The 26030-nt window shown below is 37.7% G+C and overlaps 2 protein-coding genes across 2 annotated transcripts in view; one reads left to right on the forward strand and one right to left on the reverse strand.

Annotated features, from left to right (window-relative positions):
• The window catches only part of ppargc1b (peroxisome proliferator-activated receptor gamma, coactivator 1 beta), a 50447-nt gene extending 45609 nt beyond the window's left edge, over positions 1-4838 (forward strand). Inside the window, exon 12 of the mRNA XM_051859690.1 lies at positions 627-4838. Coding sequence (XP_051715650.1) covers positions 627-718 — 92 coding nt within the window. The 3' untranslated portion in view covers positions 719-4838. The remainder of the gene's footprint in view (positions 1-626) is intronic.
• pde6a (phosphodiesterase 6A, cGMP-specific, rod, alpha) lies at positions 4490-25947 on the reverse strand. Its single transcript, XM_051859691.1, has 22 exons — positions 24683-25947; positions 21393-21545; positions 21018-21107; positions 20784-20924; positions 19877-19951; positions 19666-19730; positions 18716-18782; positions 18441-18488; positions 18174-18323; positions 16897-17040; positions 16564-16629; positions 16339-16485; positions 13835-13942; positions 13164-13273; positions 11214-11301; positions 10939-11039; positions 10453-10560; positions 10213-10276; positions 9548-9622; positions 9118-9201; positions 7654-7822; positions 4490-6200 (listed from the first exon to the last, which is right to left on the reverse strand). The coding sequence occupies exons 1-22, from the start codon at positions 25157-25159 to the stop codon at positions 6151-6153; spliced, it is 2580 nt and encodes an 859-aa protein (XP_051715651.1). The 5' UTR covers positions 25160-25947; the 3' UTR covers positions 4490-6150.
• Between the last annotated feature and the right edge of the window lie 83 nt (positions 25948-26030).

Below are 26030 nucleotides of genomic sequence, written 5' to 3' on the forward strand. Positions count from 1 at the left end.
GGGTGGATGGATGGATGGATGGATGGATGAGTGGGTTGGTGGGTATATAGATGGTTGGATGGGTGGGTGGGTGGGTGGGTGGATTGATGGATGGATGGATGGATGAGTGGTTGGGTGGGTGAATGGATGGAAAGGTGGGTGGGTGTTTTGATGGATGGTTGGGTGGGTGGGTTTATGGATGGATGGATGGATTGGACTGGATGAGTGGGTTGGTGGGTATATGGATAGGTGGGCGGGTGGGTGGATTGATGGATGGATGGATGGATGGGTGAGTGGATTGGATGGATGGGTGAATGGATGGATGAATGAATGGATGAGTGGTTAGGTGGATTGATTGGATGGATGGATGGGTGGGTGGGTAGGTAGATGGATGGATGGTTAGGTGGATGAGTGGGTGGGTTTATGAATGGATTGGTGGGTGGATGGGTGGAATACAAATTAGTAACATGACATAGACTGAACATTAAAATTGAGATTTGTTGAATTGAATTGAATTGAATAAATGCATAAACAACAACACAAGTGTGATTTACCATTTTAAACCATTAACCAAATAATAATTTTAAAATTGATATTGGCAGATTTCTTTAGTGTTACAAACTAACTGCGAGTGTTTTGCTCTTCAGATGAGGCGGGTCCAGGTCCGGTGAAGAGCAAGTATGATGCACTGGACTTTGACGCTCTGCTGAAAGAGGCCCAGAGAAGCCTGCATCGCTGACACGCCTTACCACACCTCCAGCGTCACGCCCTGTCCGAGACTCTCCTCAGCACCTCAACCAAGGCACTTCTTCATGTTTACATTTTGAACATTGGAATAAAAAAATAGACCTTGTCACTTCTAACTGAGGATCGGAGGACATTGGGGCGGGAGGATTACAAATGAACAGAAACAGCTCTGACACACCGGACACAAGTGCTGCTTCTCGTGTGTGTGTGTTTGATGCCATTCATGACGTCGCGAGCGGCTCGGGCTTCGTAGCAAACCGCACTCTTTTCCATTGGTTGTTGTGACGTGCGTGTGCTTTTTTTGTTTTTTATTTGTACCCCTTTTGTCTTCTCTTCATAGACCTGCAAGGTGCTTTCACCATTTTGTCGTACAAATATATAAACAATAACTGCTTTGTATTAGCGAAACTTTGTGGATGTTCAACTCTGTGTGTGTGTGTGTGTGTGTGTGTATGCGTGTGTGTGTTACGATGAAAAGTGGATTTAAAAAAACGACAAACAAAAAAATCCTACAAGGTAGAGTTTACAAATCAAAAAGTCAAGAAAAAAGTAGTCTTTTTGTAATTTTAGTGCTTCCTTGATTTCATCTATGCACTCAAACGAGGTAGTGCTTCTTTGGTCTGGCCTCTACCCTCCTCTGCTGTGGAAGGGGCTTTTACTGCTGGAGTCCGAACCCAACTGTACTACCATTTTTTTTTTACATTAAAAAAACTTTCTCCTATCCCAGCTTAAAATTGAAGAGATTCAAGTAAACACAAATCCTGAAAAGTGTATCAAAATACTGCTCTGTTTGTTTGAGCAGCCTGACACAGCCAATGGTGTGAGTTTGGGGGTGGGGCTATCTATTTGGCTGACCAATTGGAAACCAGTTTGCATTTTTTAAATGCAAAAATTACTCCACTTTTAAAGGGTTAGTTCACGCAAAAATGAAAATTCTGTCATTAATTATTCACCCTCATGTCGTTCCACACCCGTAAGACCTTCGTTCATCTTCAGAACACAAATTAAGATATTTTTGATAAAGTCCGATGGCTTAATGAGGCTTCTATTGACAGCAAGACAATTAACACTTTCAAATGCCCAGAAAGCTACTAAAAACATATTTAAAACAGTTCATGTGACTACAGTGATTCAACCTTAATGTTATGAAGCGACGAGAATACTTTTTGTGCGCCAAAAAAACAAAATAACGACTTTATTCAACAATATCTAGTGGTGGGCGATTTCAAAACAGATTTGACTAAAAATATCCTAATTTGTGTTCTGAAGATGAACAAAGATCTTACAGGTGTGGAGCGACATGAGGGTGAGTAATTAATGACAGAATTTTCATTTTTGGGTGAACTAACCCTTTAACTTACCAGTTTTTCTATTACTGTTTCAGTTGCCAGAACGCGACCCAATTCAGTTTAGAATTCACAAAATTCCAAATCTGACAGAAATGGAATGTACGCATCACAAATGCGATTGTAACGCCCATCCGATTGGTCTTGATTTGAAAGTACAGTTGAGTGGGTAGACTCCCCCAGTAGCAGAGCCCTCACCGCAGGCGGTTGACTCATTGGAGCGCTCCTGTCATCGTTTGAGAGAAGGGTGGCGGTAAACTATGAGGAAGATCTTTCCAGAGCTCAATCTCATTAGAGATACGGTCGTATCTCTGCTTTGTTTACATGTCACTCTCTCATACTCTTTCTCTCTCTAAGCTCAAACACTCTTTTTTTACTCTCTCCTTTCTGACAGGGGAAGATCTGCGGGTTTTTTCTAGCTCTTACCTTGTGGCTACTTCTCTATTTGTCCTTTGTGTGTGTTTTTTGAAGTCTAAACGTGTACCAGTGTATAACTGCGTGTCGTCCGTGTCTTTTATGGGGTCTAGGGATGGGTCTGTCTCTTATTATACGCTGGGACCCGTTGCTTTTATTCTGCAGGGGTCTCCTCGAACCCTCGGCCTGTGTATCTAGTGCAGTTGTGAGCGAGCGAGCGTGCTCCCTGCCTCTCCCCTTTATCCCGAAACACACACCCCAAACCTGAATGTTTACATGACTGAATTCTCTTTCGACTTTAACTAGAGCGCACACTAAGTACAGAACGCCTTATTCAGTGTTAAAGTACCCTATCAGGACGTGCCTTTCGGCTTTCCCTTTTACGGTACTGAGCTGTTACTTGGACACGGCCTCTGAATACTACAGACCAATTTGCCCAATAAGATCTTGAGAAAACAAACTGAATGAGTGTTTGTGCTTAGTATGTATACTACTAAACAAGTGAGAGATGTGCTGGTTTACATGATTATATATATAAATAGAGAGAAGTATATAATGTGTATATAGCACTGTGTCTTGTGTAAACATGAGATGTATGGTTCTGTGCTGTACAGCGATGTGGTAACGTGCGGTTTTCAATGGTGGGTCTGATTGGTTGTTGGTGAACCCGATGATGCAGCGCTAAGCAATACAGGGAGATCCAGAAGGGAATTTTAATTGATATGGCTTCATAAGTCAAACACTGTTGTATAAAGTGTGTCCCTTTAGAAACGATTCTCTTTAATTACTTTAATATGTTTTTCTTTTTTTTTATGCAATTGAGATGCAATAGAGATCCTTTCTCATTGAAGAGATCGGTTGTTTTAGGGTTATAGGGGAAATCGGATCTTGTACTGTATGTTGTAGACGGCTCAGATCGTTCAAAAAGAAGGCTGACGTTTAGGGACTTTTTTTTAAAGGAAAATACACAGACAGCCCAATCTCACAAGGAGAGCCTTAAACCTTAGGGGGAAACAAAGCTATCAGTCCTGTCTGATCTCCTTTACAATCCAATGTGTTTTCTTTACTGAAGTGAGTAAACTTTTTCAATACAGCCATATTATAAAAGGTATATACATATATATAATTATATATACACATATATATATTTGTGTGTTTGTGTAGATAAATATATAGATGATATAATTTGTTATAGACCATTTTATTCAGTGTTTCAGAACACTTCAATACATTTCAACACTGTCAATCTAGAATGTACAGATCCAAATAAAAAATAACAATAAAAAAGATTAAAAAAAAAACTTCCAAAGGGAACCTTCTTCAATGCAATACATTTTTCCAGCCCTCATTTTAGCAATCGCTAGACAAGTTGACCAAAAAGTACATTTGATGTTTGGATACAGGAGAAGTGCGGTATCACATCAAATCCATTTCACGAATGTCATGATCGTTTGGCTTGGCCCTGTGAGTGTGTGTGTGCGCATGTGATTTCTTCCTCTCTCTCTTTTTTTTTTTTAGTTCATACAAAATGTCACTTTTAATTCACTACATCCGTGGCCCTGCAATTTGTTGTTCACAAAGTACATGCTCTTGCCAGATTGGAGAGAATTTTCCAATTGAATCGGCCTTGATTATATTCGGGGAAAGTTTATACTGTCTGTGTTAAACCTTGGGTCATTTTTATCAAGAAGTGAATCTAGCGTTTTCGTCATTACGGTGCCGGCGCATCGGCTAATGAATCACACATCCATGTCGCATTACTTTGCTGCTTCAAGACCTTGTCTTTTGTGGAAACAAAATTTGAGTCAAAGGGCATATATTTTTTTCATTGTATTGTTTTTATTGATTATTTACATCTAATGACTATCAAATTCGCTATGATTTTCCTTTTTTAACGTAGTTTTTGGTAAATACTGCTAGTAAGATTTTATATTTTTACATATATTTGTTTCATTTTGAGGTTTTTTTTTATTTATATGCCACTTGGTTTGGATGTCTTGAAATGGTGTTGGTTTTATTTTCAACTTTTTTTTTTTTTTCCTCTCGGTATTGTGTGATTTTCATACATCTTGAGAATGTGGAGACAAAAGCATTTCAGTATTTTTAAATTGTTAAAATCTAGTTTCCTAGATCAAATCTATATAGTGGAATTATTTGATGTCATAAATTATATTTTAATTCATGTAAATAGTTTTAAAAAAGCAGATGATGGCTTCCTTTTAAACTGAACACATTTCTCTTCCGAGATTGTTTACATTATTAAACTGTAGAAACTGATCCTCATATACTGTAAAAAAAGTACATATATTCATTGTTTTGCCTCCAAAAAAATAAAATCCATAATGATCAACATTCAGCTTTGTAATTCATTCGTGTACTGCATTACTATTTAAGCCACTAAATGCTGCAGTAAGCCGCAGAAAGCAACACTATTCTTAGAACGAGTGCTGAATAGCAACTTGAGGGAGGATTTTGACAAAAAAAAAAAAAAAAGCAGCAGCATTTTAATACTTGCTTTTTTTCCCTCCATGTTCCAAATGACATTACGCATTGTATAAACAGACCAGCTCAGCTGGAAACACTCTGATTGGTTACTGCATTGAAATGGCAGCCAATAGCAAATGGCATTCTGTGTTGTATCCATGCAGACTGCCTAGAATTTTAGATTGGGAAGCTAATTGTGGCCATTCCTTTCACTGAGGGCATGTAGCAGAACATGCTGAATGAGACCACTGTTAAAGCAGTCACTCGGAGAGCTGGTGGCAATTTGCCGCTCTGCTGATTTGTGATTCAGATGTCAGAATAATCATTCCCTACGGCATTGTGTGTGTGTGTGTGTGTGTGTGTGTATGAGGATGCAGCACATCCATTTGAAAAGGCGTGTGTATCTGCTGTCACGTCAGAGCTTATTTTGGCTTTTGCAGTGGTTGCAGATTTTCTTGACTCCACCTCTTTGCTGTGGGAGTGAGGTAAATGTAGCAGAAGACGTGACATCATAGTCGCTGACGTGCAGTGACTGCGTCTGTGGCAATGACGTAAATGCTAGCATCGAGTCCGCCTCTATTTTCTGTCCTGCCAATCGGCTCTCATCCTTCCCAGTCGATTAGGCCAACACCCCCTAGGTGTTATCCAATGCTTTTGTAAGACTGTTATGTATGTCCCAGTGGGACAGTTAGTGCTAGCGCACACACACAAGTGCAGCCGAGCATACTGCATCCTAGAGGCAGAAGTCTTATTTTGCACAGCAACACAGTTACAAAGCTTTAAAAGAACGAGGCTAGGTTCAACAATTCCTCATTTGATCTTTTATTTATACATTTCTACATATAAATATGAATTAAAAAAAAAAAATAATGTGGCCTTTTCACACTACTCATGTTATTTAGTAGGTAAGAATCCTATTTTGTACAGTTTCAGCCAATATTCACTAAAGTTTGATAATTCTAGCTTTAAAAAAAAAAAAAAAAATGTTCTGTTGATGACATTAACCTGGTGTGGGAAATGTTGCAATAGTCTGTTACTTGCACTAAAGTGTTTTCTTTACCTTTAAGCTCAAGACTAGTGTAAATACTTGCCAAAGGACTTCCTGCAGTGAGAAATAATAAAAGTGGCCCAAATTATGGGTACATTGTTATACATTCTTTGTTTTTCCGCAGTTTGACATCTATGAAATTACACACGTCTTGGACTGAGATGAGGATTGGGCTGCGCTTTCTGTGAGGAAAGAGAATGTGGACATTGTATTTAGTCAGTTGTTTGTAAAAATTATTCCTTAAAGGGATAGTTCACTCAAAAATGAAATTATCCCATGATTTACTCACCCTCAAGCCATCCTAGGTGTATATGACTTTCAGACGAACACAATCGGAGTTACATTAAAATATATCCTGGCTCTTCCAAGCTTTATAATGGGACTGAATGGGGTGTTGTATTTTGAAGCCCAAAAAAGCGCATCCATCCATCATAAAAGTAATCCATACGGCTCCAGGGGGTTAACTTCACTTCAGTGAAGTGATGCGTTTTTGTAAGAAAAATATCCATATTTACAACTTTATAAACTATAATAATAACCAGCTTCCGACAAACATACATACGCAAGTCGACTTACGGCGACCTCTGACCCGACGCATGTCGTAAAAGTAGTTGAGAGTAGACGTCTCTCGCGGTTCAAACAAATAGGGCTGTGCAACAAACTGAAGCTCCTTTTCTTGTATATCAAAATCCTTTGACATTTCTCTTTAAAAATTCTCCTTTTAGACTTCTAATTTGTGACCAGTGTTTTGTTTTGCTTCTATCCTTCCTCCTATCTTCCACGTTCGTCAATACGTCATGCATTGGGTCAGAGGTTACTCTTCCGCCGGAACTAGACTTGTGTACGGATGCAAGAGCCAGGATGTTGTTAAATATAACTCTGATTGTGTTCATCTGAAAGAAGATAGTCATATACACCTAGGATGGCTTGAGGGTGAGTAAATCACGGGATCATTTTTGGGTGAACTATCCCTTTAAGCGAAGAGTTTATAAAACCATATTTACCCTTTTTTAAACAAAAATGTTTGTAACACTTTAGTATAGGGAACACATATTCACTATTAACTATGACTTTTCCCTCAATAAACTCCTAATTACTGCTTTTTAATAGTTAGTAAGGTAGTTGTTAAGTTTAGGTATTGGGTAGGATTAAGAATGTAGAATAAGGTCATGCAGAAGAAGGCATTAATATGTGCTTAATAAGTACTAATAAACAGCCAATATTCTAGTAATATGCAAGTTAATAAGACCCTAAAATAAAATGTTACACTTATGTTGTTTCAAACCCATATAAAGTTTTGTTCTTCTGTGTAGCACAAAAGGAGAAATTTGGAAGAATGTTCATGTTGCTTTTTTCCCTACATTGAAAGCAAAAATAAAAAAAAACACCAAAAAAGTAGTCCATAAGGTCATATGATTGAAGTCATTATTTACTGAAAATCTTGTATTCCGCAGTAGACTTATGGACTTGCGCTCACTTTATGTACATGATCAGTGTAAACATTCTTCAAAACATCTTCTTTTGGGTTCCACAGAAGGAACAAAATAATACCAGTTAGAAACAACATGTAAATGAGCAAAAAGGAATAGTTAATATGACAATTAAGAAACTGAGACACCGTGAGTCACTGTTTACCTTGTTTGGCAGCTGATGCGGCAGCATTTGCTTCCTCTGTAGCTTTTTTGGCCTCTTCCAGCTTTGCTAGCTTGGCCTCATGTATTTCCTTTAAAGCGTTCCACTCTTTCCTGTTGTTCAGCAGACGCTCTAGCATGGGCGTGATCTGCACATGGAAGCGAGAGAACTCCTGCAAGAGGGATAGGGCTTGAGTAAAGGGGGAGTATTGTAGGGGGGTAGAAATGTTCTTTTAGTGTTCTGTGTCTGGTCTGGATTATATCATTTGATAGTGTTCTCGGATTTTTTTTCTCAGATTAACTTTTTCCCCGCCATTGACAGAATTTTCTGGCTTTCCGTGTTTTCGTTGTTATACGGTAGGGGGCGCTATCACGCATCTTCTGAAAGAGTACAGAATCTACGGATCAAAACACAGGCAAAGTTTATTTATAAGTTTATGATTATATTTATTAAAATTATTAAATGGACGCTGCCTGGGAGAATTTTTTTTCTCCCTTTTATTGGGAGAATAAAAACCCTCCCCACACCTTCCCCTAACCCTACCCAATAAACACTTTTCGCAGTTTATTTCCACTTTTAGAACATAATTTTAATTTTTATTGAAAATAAATGCAAGCTCGGCAAAAGGTGGATTCGAACCCGCGTCGATCGCATTAAAAGCCAGGTCTGCTGCACCACTGAAGATATTGAATTCCACGCATCTTTTTTAAAACTTGAGTGGCCCAACCAGACATTGGTGGGCAGAGCTAGTGTAAATAGTGTTTGCCAACAAGGGACGCTTTTTGCACTAGTGTAAATAGACACTCCGTTCAAGAAATTAAATTATACTTTAAATATGAAACTAAAACAGCCAGTAGGTGGCAGCACATCCCTGTCTTAATGAGTGAGTCATTGAATCATTCACTCAAATAATGTTCAAAAACAGACTGATTCAGTAACAAAATCCTGCTGTGTGCTGCTCAAAGACGTGCACCGGTGCTGCTGTGGCTTTGTCTGGAACTATTTTAATGCCAATGGCATTCTAACTGAATTCACACAGTGAAAACATGCACTGTCAAGACGTATTTTTGTTTGATTTTTGCAATGTGACAGACACATCATTAAAAAAGAATTGATAGATATTGCACACCACTTTTTTGCACCAACAACATTACGTTATTAACTAACATTGAAATTTGTAAAGGAGTTGAATCAGTAGTAGAATCGTATGTAAAGCACTTTCCCCCCCACCCCTACTTCTGTGACTCTTTACTTCACATTCTCTACTTCCAGCAGGCCTGCATTCTGACGTTCAATAAAAGTCAAGTATACAGACATCTGATCAAGACCATCACTGTGCATTTATGCTGATGATTATGTATCTGCTTTCCTGATGGACTCTCATCTGGATCCTGTGAACATTTAGATGTGTAGATCAATGAATTCCCATATGTCGTTTTGTTTACTAATCGAAATGGAGGACCTCACCTTGTAAACGAAAGCACAGACGAAATCGATAAAACCACATTGCAGTTTGGGAAGATCGTCCGCTTTGTTCCGGTCCATCATGGGCTGTAAGTGAAACAGCATGTGCTTAATTCTATATCAAAATGAAACCCCACAAACTATTGATGCAAACTGTATACACAGCGGTGGAGAAGAGCCATTTGACTAAAGTAGAAAAGTTCAATGGCACTTTTTCAAAAGTTGACATTATATTCCTGCATTTCCAATCACTGCTAAAGAAAATGGGGAGTTTGGGAGCGGTCTGTTTGACTGGGCCATTGTGACCGCTCTTTCTGATTCACTGCACCGCATAATAGGCAGTACATCACGACTTGACCCATGGGAACTTTTCATTCTTATTCCTTTTCTCTGCGCTCCCCCTCCCACCCCTTCATTCCAGGCGCTCTCTCACAATGGGCTGCTGCTCCAGCACTGTCCTCTCCAGGTCACCCTGCTCCCAGAATTCAGCAGCAACAGACAGCGCCACCTGGAGGACAGAATGCAAGTAGCCACGGTCAACATTAAACCTAGATTTATGGCCATTATAGATGCATTTGGAGAGAAGCAAATATGGATTTTATGCGTAAAATATATTAACTGTGCATTAGAGACCATTAATGAGAAGCAAAAATAGCTCTAAAACAATCTCCACTGAGACAGACCTGGCACATGTCCCATTTGCAACTATGAAATCTGGCTCTATCATCATTGTTCTTGGATCTACTTCATGAATATAATAATATCATTACCAAAAAAAAAAACATAGAAAAGAAGCAATGTTCATTTTTAAAAAATGCATGACATCCAGCTCAATATAATCTCACGCATGTGAGATGATCTACAGTGCCGTCTGCTGTGAAATGCATATAATAATGAGTGTTAAACAATGAATGTAAACAACCCATCCATGGATACATTACCATATGAATGGAGTTTCAGACTCATTATGCCGGCTGAGAGCCCAGCGATTTCATTTTCCTATGCAGTCACACCCTTGGCTGCCCTACATGTTTGAATACATTGCTGCAGTATCAGGCCTTGCATGTGACATTGCATTATGCATTAGGAATATCTAACCTTGCTCTGAATCTCCCACGGCTTGGCAATGGCTGACAAATCACAGGCAGTCATCATCATAGCCCTGCGGTGAGGAAAACCAAAATACCACGCTGTGAATTCATATTTATGAACCCTAAATGGCACCAAATTCAAGCTGCTGCATATTTTCTTTTGCAAGTTTATAAATCAGCTTATTTGCCAAACAGATATTATGGGTGATATTAGGTTTTTAACAGGTCATTTTCTCACAACACTTACATGACAATCTCTTTCCGAGTTGTTTCTATCATCATGTATTTGGTCCAAGCGTCCCAGCTCTCGTAGGTCTTGGACTGATCCACAATCTTCTGAAACATGGTCCTTTTCCTGTGGATGCGCATCATGTTTAAATTCATGTTAATCACACACCTCTGACAGCCTCTAACTGCAAGAGTAAAGACCCGTTCACACCAAGGACGATAACTATAATGATAACTATATTAATATCTATACGAACGCACAATATCGTTATGTTTATTCTAAGCGTTGCAGTTAAAAAAAAAAAGTTCTGAAAATTATCCCAACAATATTGTTTCTCAGTGACATTAACGTTATAGTCGTGGCGTGGCTATTCTTTTATATTAACTATTTTTGGAAGAATATCTTTATAGTTATAGCTATAGTCCTTGGTGTGAACAGGCCTTAACTCTGAATAAATAATTCACAAAGTATATCCCACATAGGGCCGAAAAATAAATTTCTTACTTGAAATACAAGGCCAAGTCTGTTGCGATGATAGCTATGTCCATCAAATGGATGACCAATTCGTGTTGTCTTCGGTTCAGATTCTGGTAGATATTTAAGGCCTTGGAAAACAAAATTTTTCAGTAAAGAAACTGCTGGCTGTGAGTGAGGAGGCAGTTATTTATGGAGCTTATCAACTAAAAGCACATTCTCAATGGTCTGTAGAGTTCAAAATTGTAATGATGGCAGAAGCCTTCTGAAAAATGCCTAGAAATGTAATTAATTTTCAGCATTACCTCATCTCTAAGCAGAGTTTTTCCAAAGTCCAGATGGTGCCTCTCAAGAATGGAGGAACCATGCAGCTTTGCCAGTGGATTGCCAGACCTGGCAAAATCATCACAGAAAATGATTCTTAAAACCCAGGAGGTCACAGACTTTCAATAAAATTGAATGTAATTAAGCATAATGCAATCTGATATACAGTTTGCAAAATTTAAGATGAATAAATCCACTTATACAACAGTTCTTTCTGGTTCTCAAATCTGATTGGCTGAGAAGTCTTTCCAACATCGCCACGGGAATCATTTCACCATTTGAATCACTCCGCTGTCAGCATTCTCACAGCGAGTGTCATGGCGGACATATTTTTTATAGATACTACTGTTATTTTAAAACGGGATGTAGTTTTAACAGTTTTTTAGGTGAGAATATAGTTGTTTAGACCTCAGATATGCAATGTAAACATAGGGCCTATTTGAAAATTTGTTTAGCCGCTTTCGGAGATGTGAGCTCCAGGCCGTCAGCGAACGTTCAGCATTCATGTACCCACAGAGAACAGCTTCATCTCAGCCAGTACTTTGGGAATTTGCCTTATGTAAATATTGTTAAACATGAGGTATAATTCGTTTTGGGTATATCGAACAGGCAATCTTTGGTCTTATTAATCTATTACTTGTTCCAGAGCTAATAGATTTGGCTTAAGGGCTATATTAAGTTTCATAACTTTATATTTACATTCAAATTAAATCCTGTATTAACTGAAGCACCGCTTTTGTACGTTTGACTGAACTGTTTGCTGGTGCTTATTTCCTATTTTACTTCTTATACTCTTATAATGGCTATTGTTGTTAATTTAAATATTATTGTTCAATAAATAATATTTTATATAAATAACATGCCATATTTGTTGGTATTGAGAAAGAGTCCATTAGTGATTTCGACTTCAGAGAAAGTTACATTAATACGCCATTAGATGGCAGCAAAGACTGTGTTTATGAGTGGGTCAGTCAGTCGCAAAGACTATTATATTGACATAAACTGAAACAAGGAAACAAGGATGTTGTTTTTACTTTAAACATCTTATGAGACGCAACTGACAAATGCGCTGTCATGGAAATGTCTTAAATGTTAAAAGGACAAAGACAAAGGTGTCGCTTTCCTCAGTGGACATTCAAACTGATTTTGTGATTATAAATATAAGATTGACCTGAAGAATATCAGCTAGATGCAGGTAATACACTCGCTCTCTCTCATAATACTCTACATATTACAATGAGTTGCAATGAAGCGACTCAACGTTCCTTCGTTACTAGTTCTAATGTGACGTTTTAGAATTAGTCGCGGAGGCTTGGGCTCAACTGTTAAACTGTCAATTTGAGATTTTAATCCGTGGCGGAATGAAGAAGTTCCTCACAAAAGAGATTTTTCAAAGACACTCTGTTGTTGTTCTTATTTATACACACATTTGTGCAGTCGAACTGTTGTATAAATGCAATATCACACTCGTAGCTGTGCTATATGGCTGTATATCAGCAAGCTGTGATTACCTACGGCCGAAACACAGCCGTGCTGATATTGCTCATTCAAATCTAAATCTCCTCAGATTTTTGACAAAAATATATTTTTTTTATTGCATTCAAAATATGTTTTCATCAAAATGTTAAAGCTGCTCTTTTGCACACAATTGAAATGTTAATCAGTAACTCTCAAAATTTTGCTTAGTTAATTAAAAAAAAAACTTATCAGGTCAGGATTTGAACTCCTGTCTAGCAGAAGTTGTTAAAAAGGCTTTTTTAAATGTAGTCATGTCTTATCCTGCATTGATAACCATGTGACCCATGACTTTCCCTCAAAAAATAGGAGATTTAAAAGAGAGAAAGTCTTCAAATAGTATTTCTGATTATTGTTACACATACACATTTTTCTTTGATAAGAGCAGTGGTACGCTAACAGTAATGAGTACATACTTCATCTGGTAGAGATTGTTAGTACCGCGGTGGTCAATATCATGACAGAGCCCAGCGGTCACCATCGCCATCGCCTCCAGGTCCGTATAGTAGCGCTTCAGGTCACCTGTCTGAGAAACATGAGAACCGGTTTAATAGGCTTGAAGGCGGAGCCTTCTTAAGACACACCCCCTACTCTTGTAGAGCAAGAGGCTGACTAGTGAGGGCTCATTAGGCTCAGTGAAGCATGGGAGTAGTGCTGAGAAAGGCTCATTAACAGCCTGGCCTGCGTTTCTTGCAGCGCTCCAACACTCCATCCTTCCTGACGTACGGCCAGCTCACTGTGATTACACGACTTAACCAGGAGCAGGTTTACACTTGGATGATTAATTAGATGGGGCTGTCAGCCATTTCAGAGGATATGTGTTGGAGGTGAGCCGTATCATTAAACATATTGCCTAAAAAAGGCCCACGACTCAAGCACCAACCAAACAGAGGGTCAAATTTATCAAACACTTAGTTACAAGAGTAACAGGGCTGGTTTGTTTGTTTAGTAAAGTACATGTGTTCATGGGTTTCACTAGCCTTTACTGAGGTGAGCACAGATTTTAGAGGTACTGAGATTAGATTTTTAGGGCCCTCTTAATAAGGCCTAGAGCTGAATATTTTATTCTATGAGAGTTTTCTCTTACCATGAGGAGTGTAAACATAGTCTGTCCAACGTTGAAGCCATGCCTCCAGTTGTGATAGGTGATCTTCCTGTAACCTTTACTGACTGAGTACACAAAGCGCACCAGGGTCTAGAGATAAAGCAATGTCAGCTTTCAGTCTTACAAGGCACTGGAAATACTGTATTTACAATGTGCAATAAAGTACCTTAAAGACAACTCAGTATCTTTAACAACTTGTAGCAGCAATAGTTAGGGGTACTCACTAGGGTGTACATAGAGTGGGGGAAATAAGTATTCAACACGTCAAATCTTTTTTTGTATTAAACACAGTTCCAATGCAGCAATTCACATGAAATTTTAACCAGATATTGGTATTAACTCGAGAAATCCACACAGATAAAGAAATCATAATATTACAATCCATAGAAAAGTTTAATGTAATGAAGTTAAATGGCACAGGAAAAAAGTATTGAGCACGCTAACTGAGATTGTGTTTAATACTTGGTGGAAAAGCCTTTGTTTGCAATGACAGCTTCAAGACGATTCCTGTATGAACAAATCAGTCACTCACAGTGCTCAGATGGGATTTTGGTCCATTCTTTTAAACAGACCGTCTTTAAATCTTGAATATTCCCTTTTGTGAATCTTGATCTTCCTTCCACAAATGCTTTATTGGGTTTAAGACTGGTGATTGACTGGGCCATTCCAACAACTTTATTTTCTTCCTCTGGAACCAATTTAGAGTCTCCTTTGCAGTATGTTTTGGATCGCTGTCCTGTTGGAAGGTCCACCCTCATCCTCATCATCCTGCTGGTTGGCAACAGATTCATCTCAAGAATTTCTCAGTAGATGGCTCCATTCATCTTCCCTTCAATAACATGCCAGCCCCATACCATGATGCTTCCACCTCCAAACTTCACTGTAGGTATGGTATTTTTAGGGTCATATGCAGAGCCTTTTCTCCTCCAAACATGGCGGGTGGTATTATTGCCAAAAAGTTAGATTTTTGTCGCATCTGACCAGACTATATTCTCCGAGTAATTCACAGGCTTTTCCAAATGTTGTATAGCACACTTCAAATGAGCTTTAACATGCCTTTTCTTCAATAATGGAGTCTTTCGGGGTGAGTGATTGTGGCGGTGGAGTGCACTGCCTATGTGACAACTGTACCTGCTGCCTCCAAGTCTTTCTGGAGCTCTTTCCGAGCACTCTTTGGCTCTTGGGCTACTCTTCTAACTAACCTTCTGACTGCCTGACCAAAAAATCCTGCGAGGAGCTCCTGTGCGTGGCCAGTTGATGGTGGAGTGACTTTCCTTTCAGATAATGGCCCCAATGGTGCTTACAGGAACATTTAGGAGTAACCAGTGCCGTTGTTATGTAGCGCAACAATCTTCTTGCGAAGGTCTTGGGAGAGCTGTTTGCCTCTGCCCATCATGAATGTTTGTATACTTGTGTTCAGAGGTGGGTAAGCCTTTTTCTAACCTATCAACATGCACTAACCCAGTTGATTCTAATTTGCACTGGTAGAAGTAATTGCCTTGCCTTGGTGTCCTGCTTTTTTTAGTGTGATCAATACTTTTTTCCCATGTCATTCCACTTTATTAAATATAACTTGTTTTATGGATTGTAATATTATGATTCTTTATCTGTGTGTATTTTTTAAGTTAATACCAATGTCTGGTCAAAATGTCATGTGAATTGCTGCATTGAAACTGTGTTTAATTAAAAAAATAAGACATAAGACAATGATGATAACTTTTAATATTAAACTTTGGTGCATATCTCGCCCAGCACCATTTGTGTTGTGGACATGAATATCTTGTTTAGCAAATGATAAAATGGGTAAAAATTCACTTAAAGGAGGGACCCAAGCCATATCTAGAGACCAGGGGCTTGACTTATGAAAATCTCCTTAAATAAGAAGTCAAGAAATTTCTAAAGATAAATTCTGAGAAGTACAATTCTTGAAAAATGTTCTCAAATATTTTATTACCTTATTTGTTTTTCTTAAAAAAAAAAAAAAAAAGAGAGACTTTAGTAATGTTATATTATTTTATGGTGGATCTTCCTGAAGACTCAATTAAAAACACTTGAGGCCATCTTTTTGTGCTGCCTGCAGATTAGTGTAAAAACCATAATAAGCTGGCACACTATTTTCGTTATGACTAGCTTGATGGGAGTTCAGCATTCACATTTTTTAATGCGCCATGTATTTCAAAGTTATTTTTTAGAGACTGTGTTTAAATGGAATGATCTGTTGCATTCATTTGTGTCTCAGAGCTGTTACTGAGGTTCAATTTTCGAAATGCATAATCATGTCTAATTATTTTTTACATTGTCGATCTTTGGTGTCACTTCAGAATACTTGTGCACATCTGTAGTAATACTAATATGTAGCTAGTGTTATGTTGCAATACTTAATATTTGAAACAACCCAATAAATTTGTGAAACATTTTACCTTTGGGGATTTAAGACAGCTGGAGGTTATTCTATCTTTAATAGGTTACCTGGCACCATCACTCACCTCACGTGGAATATGGAACTTGTCTACCACACCCAGCTCATAGTACATCTTGATGCCACACTTCACTAGGTCCAGCTCAGTGAAATCAAAGTCACAGAAGTGAAACTCAAAGATCTCTGTGTCCTCTGAGTCTGGCAGCGTTTCACACTGTAGAGAACAACAGCATGAAGATACACAGCTATAAAACAACAAGACTTTAAACCAAGTATGATTTTTGTGTTATACCAGAATATCCTCCAGCTCGTCCTCGTCACATTCATCAGGTTCTTTTTCGTACACCTCGCGTGTATTCTGAACAAAAAACACTGTCAGTTTTACATTTCTGATATTCCAAGATTCTTCTTCTATGTTTATACAACCCCTTTTAAGCAGACTATCAATCATAGTGTCATATATGACAGCACTGCTCCTCCACATGATCTAACAAAAATTACATTTGTACATACTGTACAAATAGGATGTCCTGCTACCTGCTATTACCAGCTTTAACAATGTACTGTAACTTATTTTAATTAGTGCATACTAGGGGCTAAGCCCTGTCAAGTTGGAGAAACCCACCAAGATATTCTGAATCTCATCCTTTCTGCATTTGACATGGTACATGACCATGTCTTGAAAGATGTCCTTGCGATTTTCCAGCTTGTTCATCCTGTCATAAGTGTCTGTATTCAACACTGACCAGCCCAGGAACTGAGTGAGTGACTGAAATAGAAACAGATTGGGGTTTAGATTAACATTTACATTCAGACTCATGTTTAGGTTGAAAATCAGGTTCAGATTCACATTCAGGTTTAGATTCACATTTACATTCAGGTTCACATTTACCATAGGTTGAGATTCAGGTTCAGATTCACATTTACTGTGGGTTCAGATTCAGGTTTAGATTAACTTTTTCACTCGTTCACATTTACCATAGGTTGAGATTCAAGTTCAGATTCACATTCAGGTTTAGATTCACATTTACATTTAGGTTCAAATTTACCGTAGGTTGAGATTCGGGTTCAGATTCAGGTTTAGATTCACATTTACATTCAGGTTCACATTTACCGAAGGTTGACATTCGGGTTCAGGTTCAAATTTACCGTAAGTTGAGATTCAGGTTTAGATTCACATTTACATTCAGGTTCAAATTTACCGTAGGTTGAGATTCGGGTTCAGATTCAGATTTACATTCAGGTTCACATTTACCGTAGGTTGAGATTCAGATTCAGGTTTAGATTCACTTTGGGGAATTTGCTGCTCAGATTCACATTTACTGTAGGTTGAGATTCAGGTTGACATTCAGATTCAGTTTTAGATTCACGTTTTTATTTAGGTTCAAATTCAGGTTCAGATTCACATTCAGATTCAGACTTAGATTCACATTTACATTAGATTAATTTTTACTGTAGGTTGAGATTCAGGTTTAGATTCAAATTCAGATTCAGGTTTAGATTCATTCAGGTTCACATTTAGGATGAGATTCAGGTTTAGATTCACATTGAGATAAAGTTACAAGAGTCTGAATGTGACTGAAATCTGACAAGACGATTAAAAACATCAGAAATTAATTTGAAAACTACAAAAAATGTCACATGCCAACAAAAAATGGTTGAACACCATTAAAACGCCCCCTGTGGACTGTAGTTCTAACATAAAACAGAGACATTAAGTACTTTTTGTATTCTTTAGAGCTTTGGTTTAGCAATTTAGTAAATCCAACAAACCTGAGTATAATAGACTGAAAAACTTTCAAGGGGCAAAACACAATATGAATGAATAATGCAGAGTCTGCTGATCCATTACTGTATATTTAGCTATGACACACTACCGGTCCATACTGTGGCCTCAAATACCTCCATTAGTGTTTCGTCCATTTCATCAAATGGCTTTCCATCTTTCCTGTTATAGAATGTGGCCACGCCAACAATTTCCTCTTTCTTGTTCACGATGGGCAAAGAGAGTACATTCTTTATTGTCCATCCAGATTCATCCAGAGGTTCTTTCTGGTAGGATAAAAATAAACTTTTTAGTTTGTAGATATACAGCTTTAGGAACACTGTTCATTTAATTTAATTGATTATGTAGGGCTTTCACAGAAGCACAAGTTAAGGTGAGCTCACTTGAAAGTCAAAGAACTCGTCTTCAGCAGCGTTCATGATATTACAGATCTGTAAGACAGAGTAAAGGGAAAGCAGCAGTCACGCTCACTGAGAAGGGGTATTGCTTGCTGATTAATTACTGTTCACAAAATTACAATTATCCATCATTTCAGTGTGGGAGCACATTCTATTCCCCCTCGCTGTGCACATGACAGGAGCATTATAAACCATAATGGCTTTCAACTTGTCTGACTACTGTGGCGTCAGTAGAGGAGGATGGAGGTCTAGACTCTCACCAGGCCGTTCTCTGCAACGTAGGTGGGAAGCCCACTTATTAATGCCCAGTGGTCAGCAGGAGGGGAACTGTAACGACAATGCATATACATCTGACCAGAACAATACAGAACTTTCCTATAATAGACCCCATCTTTTAATTTCTAGGTGGTCTAGAGAAACAAAAACTGTTCAAAAGTTTGGGGACTGTAAGATTTTTAAATGTTTTTGAAAGAAGTGTCTTATGCTCACCAAGACTGCATTTATTTGATGATAATATTGTGAAATATTATTACATTTTAAAGTAGCTGTTTTCTATTTGAATATATTTTAAAATGTAATTTATTCCTGTGATCAAAGCTGAATTTTCAGCATCATTACTCCAGTCTTCAGTGTCACGTGATCCTTCAGAAATCATTCTAATATGATGATTTGGTGCTCAAGAAACATTTCTGATTATTATCAATGTTGAAAACAGTTGTGCTGATTAATATTTTTGTAGATAACGTGATACATTTTTTTTTCACAGGATTCTTTGATTAAATGCAGTTCAAAAGAAATAGAAATCTTTTGTAACATTATCTTTAGTGTCAATGTAATGCATCCTTACTGAATAGAAGTATTCTTCAAAAAAAAAAAAAAAAAAAAACTTTTTGAATGATAGTGTATATGTGCTAAGAATATAACAATGAGTTCTCTCGAAAAATAATAAAATCATTATTGCTCAGATCTGGCTCCACGAAAGGGCCAGTTTGGTTGAACCTTGCAAACACCCATAACTCTCTGGCCCACCCTGCATCTTGGAGCTAGAGCCAGGCTTGCCCTTTCTTGATATGTTTATAAGGTACAACATTTACAATGCATGTAATGTAGAATGATGCATGATAAAGCATGTAGCGCTACTGGGCTTAATTAATTGCCAAATGTTAGCACATACTCAAATTTAACAGGCAATACAAATTTATTAACTTACGGAATTACTTTGATGTCCTCCTTTCCATGCAATATGTAATCAATCACTTTGTAGAAAATCACTTCCTGAAGCAGAATTAATAGCGCATGTCAAACACAACAGACGTGACAGCAAGTAAGAACTCATGACGATTCATTCAGGGAAGTTTTGTGTTTCTCTGACAGGATTAACTAAATACACGTTTCCTATTTATGCAATGTGCATCACTCACTCTGCCATCAGGTGTTTTTGGTCCGCTATACGGGGGCACCTCTCCCATTAGTACAGGCCAAAGATCAAAGAACTCCTACAGGCAAAAGAAATAACAGTATTCATCAACAGGTAAATAAAAACTCCAATTTACAGTCCCACTTTATATTAAGTGTCTTTAACTACAATACACCCAGCCCAATGCGACGCCAGGCGTGACGCAAGTGTTTTTTGCTAGTTTCAGCCCGACACAGTTATCATTTTCACATCCTGTGCCATGTTGTTTGAATAGCAAATGCACTCTTGCCCATCTGTTCGCCCATGAGAGTGCTGGTCTGAAAACGAGGTGTGCTCAGGTGCATTGTTGGCGTGTTGCTATTTTGAGGCAACTGAAAACGACTGCGTCATTGACCAACAAAAACTTGGTCTAAAGTCAATGCCGCAGTGTTTTTTTGTTATTTAAAGTGCGCGTTAGTAATATGTGCCTATAGGCCGACCATTTTTTCTGTCGTTAAACTAGCAAAAGTGGATTCGTACACGCCCTAAGTGCACCTGCGCCATGTGCTTCAGACCATGCGCTTAGATTGGTAAAATAGGTGTACATAGATGTTTTTACATTGTACTTATGTTTTTTTTTTTTTTTTTTTTTTTAAATACTGCATGTAATTACAGCTGTAATTACACTATAGACCCTTCCCTTACACCTTAGCCCACCCTTAAACCTACCCATACCACTAAACCTGTCCATAACTTTACCCGTAACCAAAACAATAGCAGAAAAGTGTTTTGCCATACAATATGAACACAATAAGTACATTGTGCCTAACTCTTTTTTATGTTAGTACATAGTAGTTAAAGACAACAAACTATTTACAAATAGTTATCTGCATAGTTCATGCAAGATTATAAACAGACAAATAAACAATCACTTTAGTTTTGGTCATGTCGAGGAGGCCCACAGAGTAGCGGTCACAGTTGAGGAAGGCTCGGACTGTATAGAGGGCCTTGTGGAACTGTCTCTCAATGTCAGTCAACTCCTCAAACACTTTGCTGGCAGACCAGAGCAACACCTTCAATGTAGATATGAGGAAAAATGACAAGTGAAGTGGCAGTGTATTGGTAAATGTCTTAAATTTCAAATCTCAGTCTCATAGAAATCCTACCTGTCCCCTTCTGGTTTCACAGTTGTGCAGGTAGCTCAGGTGAAACACTCGAAGCACAAGATTGGCAAAGTTGAGATATTTCTTTAGCGTCTGCAAGACACAGAGTTCGATTTACTTCAATAGAGCGTTTAATCTGTTCTGTAGAAGTCAGTTTAATCAAAGTGCTTTTACTGTATTAATATTCATTGAAACTCCTCTTATTACACTCACTGGGGATATTAAAAATATGTGTGGCGAGAACAATGCATATAATTAATCTTTTCTGCATTGTTTACATTTCAAATTGGCATCCTCATCAAGACTCTGGCTTATTGTTGAGTATAAACACAAAGTGCTGTACTCAGTATTACAGAGGAAGATATGAGTAAATGCTACCTCTTCATCCTGAGCAGTGAAATGGGGAGCACCAATCTTGTTGACCGCCATCATGACAGCCACCATGTCTTTGCCATTCATAATGGGAGTCGCGAGCACATTCTTGGTCTCGTACTCTGTCAGGTTATCTACAAAATCACTGAAGTGGCTGTCCTGGAGAGTGAAGCACATTTATTCATGGTGAGAATGTTAATGTTAAATCAGTGTTGAGCACAATTAAATCATTTAATTTAGCTTTGAATGAAAGTTTGGATTTTGTTTTGAGTTACAATGCCTAGTAAAATGGTAAAACACTTTACAATAATACAAATGCATTAACATTAATTAAATATATCAACGATCGATACATTTGTTAATGTGTTTTTAATCTTTGTTAATGTTAGTTAATTAAAATACAGCTGTTCATTGTTAGTTCAACCACAGGTACATTAAATAATGTTAACAGATACAACTTTTGTACTTTTGTAAATGAACATTAACTAACATTAATAAATACTTTAGAAGTATTTTTCATTGTTAGTTCTTGTTAATGTTAACATATAGGACCTTATTGTAAAGTGTTACCAAATATTTTTACACTGCAGAAAAAAAAGAAAAAAAAATTATATATATATATATATTTTCTTACTCAGTATTTTTGTATTGGTTTCCACTAAAAAATATCTACACATTCTTAAATAAAGATAACTACTTAAAGGATTAGTTCACTTTCAAATAAAAATTTCCTGATAATTTACTCACCCTCATGTCATCCAAGATGTCCATGTCCTTCTTTCTTCAGTCGAAAAGAAATTAAGGTTTTTGATGAAAACATTCCAGGATTATTATCCTTATAGTGGACTTCAATTGGCCCCAAACGGTTGAAGGTCAAAATTACAGTTTCACTTCAGCTTCAAAGGGCTTTAAACGATACCAGACTAGGAATAAGGGTCTTATCTAGCGAAACGATCGGTCATTTTCTAAAAAAAATCAAAATGTATATGCTTTATAGGCACAAATGATCGCATCACAAGTGCTTCCACCAGAATGCGATTCCGTATTCTTCAAAAAGCTTACGCTGAATGTCCTACGCCTTCCCTATTCAACTTACGGAACAAACGCGCCAGTTCCGTTTTTTCCGTAAGTTGAATAGGGAAGGCGTAGGACATTTAGCGTAAGCTTTTTGAAGCTTTGGAGACCACTGAAGTCCACTATAAGGAAAATATGTTTTCATTAAAAACCTTAATTTCTTTTCGACTTAAGAAAGAAGGACATGGACATCTTGGATGACATGGGGGTGAGTAAATTATCAGAAAATTTTAATTTGAAAGTGAACTATTCCTTTAAGAAGCAATTTTCTAAAAAAAATAAAAATAAAAAAAAAATAAAAAAAATATCAAAATTAAGTGAGCTTGAGCTTAAAACAAGAAAAAGTATCTGCCAGTGTGGTCAGAAAAATAATCTCAATTCAAAGTTTATTTTTCTGACCATACTGGCAGATATTTGTTTTTGTTGTAAGCAAAAACTGACTTAATTTTGACACACTTTTTTTTAGTAAACAAGACTTAATATCTTGTCATTTTGCATCTCAAGTAACTGTATCTTGATTTAAGAATTTTAAGAAGAAATTTAGATATTTGTACCAGAAAACAAGACAAAAATAATGTATGCAATGTATTTAATGAAATATAATTAAATATTTGGTAACTTTAAATTATGCGTAATTATATACAACTAACCATACACCTTACCCTAATCCTATATAATGTTAATTAATATTACTCAGTATTTACATGTATAATTACACACCTTAACAAATTGAAACTCTATGGCCAATATCAGACAAAAAGTTCTGGATAATATTTGAAAAACTAATATTAATAACTGAAAGCAAATTAACACCAATATAGCGTTCATTTGCTTTCAGGTTTCTTTGAAACATTAAATTCTCCATATTCTGTTCCACATCAACAAGAGAAAGGGAATATAAAATGTAGAGTCAAGGTAAGCACTGATATTCTGCTGACTTGTGGAACATGGCGTTAGACACTGACCTTTAGATTTAATCCAGGATCACTCTAATTCAACTCAGATTAAAGACTTTTATCCCCTCCAGACCCGGTAACATAACACACTGGGGAAGAGCGCTGACCTGCTCTAATCCACCAGCACTAGCCTTGCATATTAATAACTGAGCTACAGTGGACACATATCATTCTCAAAATGTACAAAATCACACACTCTCCAATTTATTTTGTTTATAAACACTTTTCGCATATGTGCTTGCTTACAAATATCATCACATCTGTGGACATTTGTGGTTACTCGGCAGCCTGGCAGACATCTTAAACCGAGATAGGATGCTGTCGCCACCTTGAGGGTTTCAAATAGACTCACTCGGTATTTCAGTCACATAACGCCTTTGTCAAAGATTGAGAAACCCCATTTTTTTAAAGTAATTATGAGCAGTACAGAAGAAAGTATATTGCTGTCTGAGAAGCAGACTGTGTGCCAAAGAAAAATGGTTAGCAATTTATAATCAAACAGAGAAGGAGATTTCATGGCTGTCTCTGCACAACACATTGAGTCATACATATCTGTCTGTGCAACATCTCCAGCACATTTCTCAAGTTTATCAGCCAAAACAGCAATGGGCACTTACAATTAGTATAAAATCCCATTTTAGAGATAGTGAAGGTTTGTTAGCCTATTTTATATATATATATATATATATATATTCCTTTTAATTCCAGAAAAATGTTTTATTTGAACTGTCGGCTCTAACATAATTCAATAAAAAAGAGGTAGGACAAAACTACAATTTATTCTGCTCATAAAAATTAAATTCTGAATAGTTATGCTTCATTATATTTTGGTCTGTCTGATCAAAATGATTTTTAAATCAAATATGACTATAAAATGTTAGGGTTGCAATGCCCTCTACTGGTAATGATGTGAATTGCACGTTCATTTTAATAACTCACAGGACCAAGTTAAGTTAACTAAGTATCTTTTCCTTGCCATGACTAGTTATCCTATTCCTAAATGGAAGCTTGTTTCTGCACACCGCCACGAAATAAAAAATAAAAAAGTAATTGCGACTTTTTCCTCATAATTATGAATTGCTAGTTTATATATCACCAATCTGACATTTCCCCCCTCAGAATTGTGAGTTTGTCACAAATCTGATAATAAAAAGGTCAGAATTATGAGATATAAACTTGCAACGAGTCAGAATTGTAAGATAAAAGTAGCATTAACCTTTTATAATTTTTTATTCTGTGGTCAGAAACAAGCTTCCATAATCTTACCTGTGTGACATCAGGTACATTGATGGTCTTCTTGACAGTGGCCACATGGCCCACAATGCCTGTGTCTAGCGGGTACACAATCTCACTGTCCGGTGGCACCAGACACTCCTCCAGCGTGGCATCTTTATGGACATTGAAGATCCGCGTGGCCAGTTCGGCTATGCCGTTCCTCTGGCGGTACATGAAGAGACTCATGCGGTCTGCTCGCATCATGAAGGTGAGATGCCGCATGAGGTTGAACACGGCCCTCTCCATCTGCAGGTTTTCCTGCATGTCCCGCACCATATCGAAAATTATCTCGCACTCCTCAATAGAGGTCAGCTCATGGTGAGTGCTGATGTCCACTTCTGTTTTCTTGGTGGCCGACAGGAGGTCGGAGACGACCTTCGCCCGGAACCTGGAGTCATAATACTGCTTGGCAAACGTTGGATTACTGTCCAAAAACTTCTCAGCCACATCCTTGTCCACTGCAGCCATTTTATCTTAGCTGTCAGTGAAGTGTTACACCTTTCTATATAGTGTTATAGTCGTCCTATGAACCCTGGCAGCAGGACGCGGAGAAACACTTGGGATTACTGGAGATTGTTTTAAAGAAGCGTCTGTGTGCGCTCATAATCCTGTCCAACTGTAATTAGGATTATGACATTCACCTGACAGCAGTCACAGCCAGTACGCATAAACATTTGTTGACGCAATTAGAACATCTGGAAAATGAGTAACTTTAGTTTTAAAGGGTTAGTTCACCCAAAAATGAAATTTCTGTCATTAATTACTCACCCTCATGTCGTTCCACACCTGTAAGACCTTCGTTCATCTTTGGAACACAAATTACGATATTTTTGATGAAATCAAGAGGTATATGACTCGTCCATAGACAGCAATATAATCAACATTTTCAAGGTCCAGAAAAGTAGTAAAGACATCGTTAAAACAGTCGACGTGACTACAGTGGATCAACCTTAATGTTATGAAGAGACGAGAATACTTTTGTGCGCAAAAACAAAACAAAAATAACGACTTCATTCAACAATATCTTCTCTTCTGTGTCATTCTCATACGTTGTTTGCGTCCAGCACTTCCAGGTTCTGCGTCAGAACGCAGACTCATTATTGGCCGGCTCCTGCATCAGCATCACATGCATGCATCATGCTGCTCATGTGATCAGCTTTGGCCAATACTGAGCCGGCCTTCGGTCGTAAACATGGAAGCCTTCACTGTATCACCTGCGTAAGGATAATGACAGGGAAGAGATTGTTGAATAAAGTCTTTATTTTTATTTTGTTTTTGTGAACAAAAAGTATTCTCGTCGCTTCATAAAATTAAGGTTGATCCACTGCAGTCACGTCGA

The sequence above is a fragment of the Ctenopharyngodon idella genome, chromosome 14 (assembly GCF_019924925.1).
Source record: "Ctenopharyngodon idella isolate HZGC_01 chromosome 14, HZGC01, whole genome shotgun sequence".
NCBI classification, from domain to species: domain Eukaryota; kingdom Metazoa; phylum Chordata; class Actinopteri; order Cypriniformes; family Xenocyprididae; genus Ctenopharyngodon; species Ctenopharyngodon idella.

What these genes read in the sequence shown, in the direction of transcription:
- pde6a (XM_051859691.1), bottom strand. Translation starts at nt 25,159, where the DNA reads ATGGCTGCAGTGGACAAGGATGTGGCTGAGAAGTTTTTGGACAGTAAT. An exon ending in CGTGGGAGATTCAGAGCAAG is followed by an intron (nt 9,623 to 10,212) that starts GTTAGATATTCC and finishes TCTGTCCTCCAG; the next exon opens with GTGGCGCTGTCTGTTGCTGC. An exon ending in TCTGTGCTTTCGTTTACAAG is followed by an intron (nt 7,823 to 9,117) that starts GTGAGGTCCTCC and finishes TCCCTCTTGCAG; the next exon opens with GAGTTCTCTCGCTTCCATGT.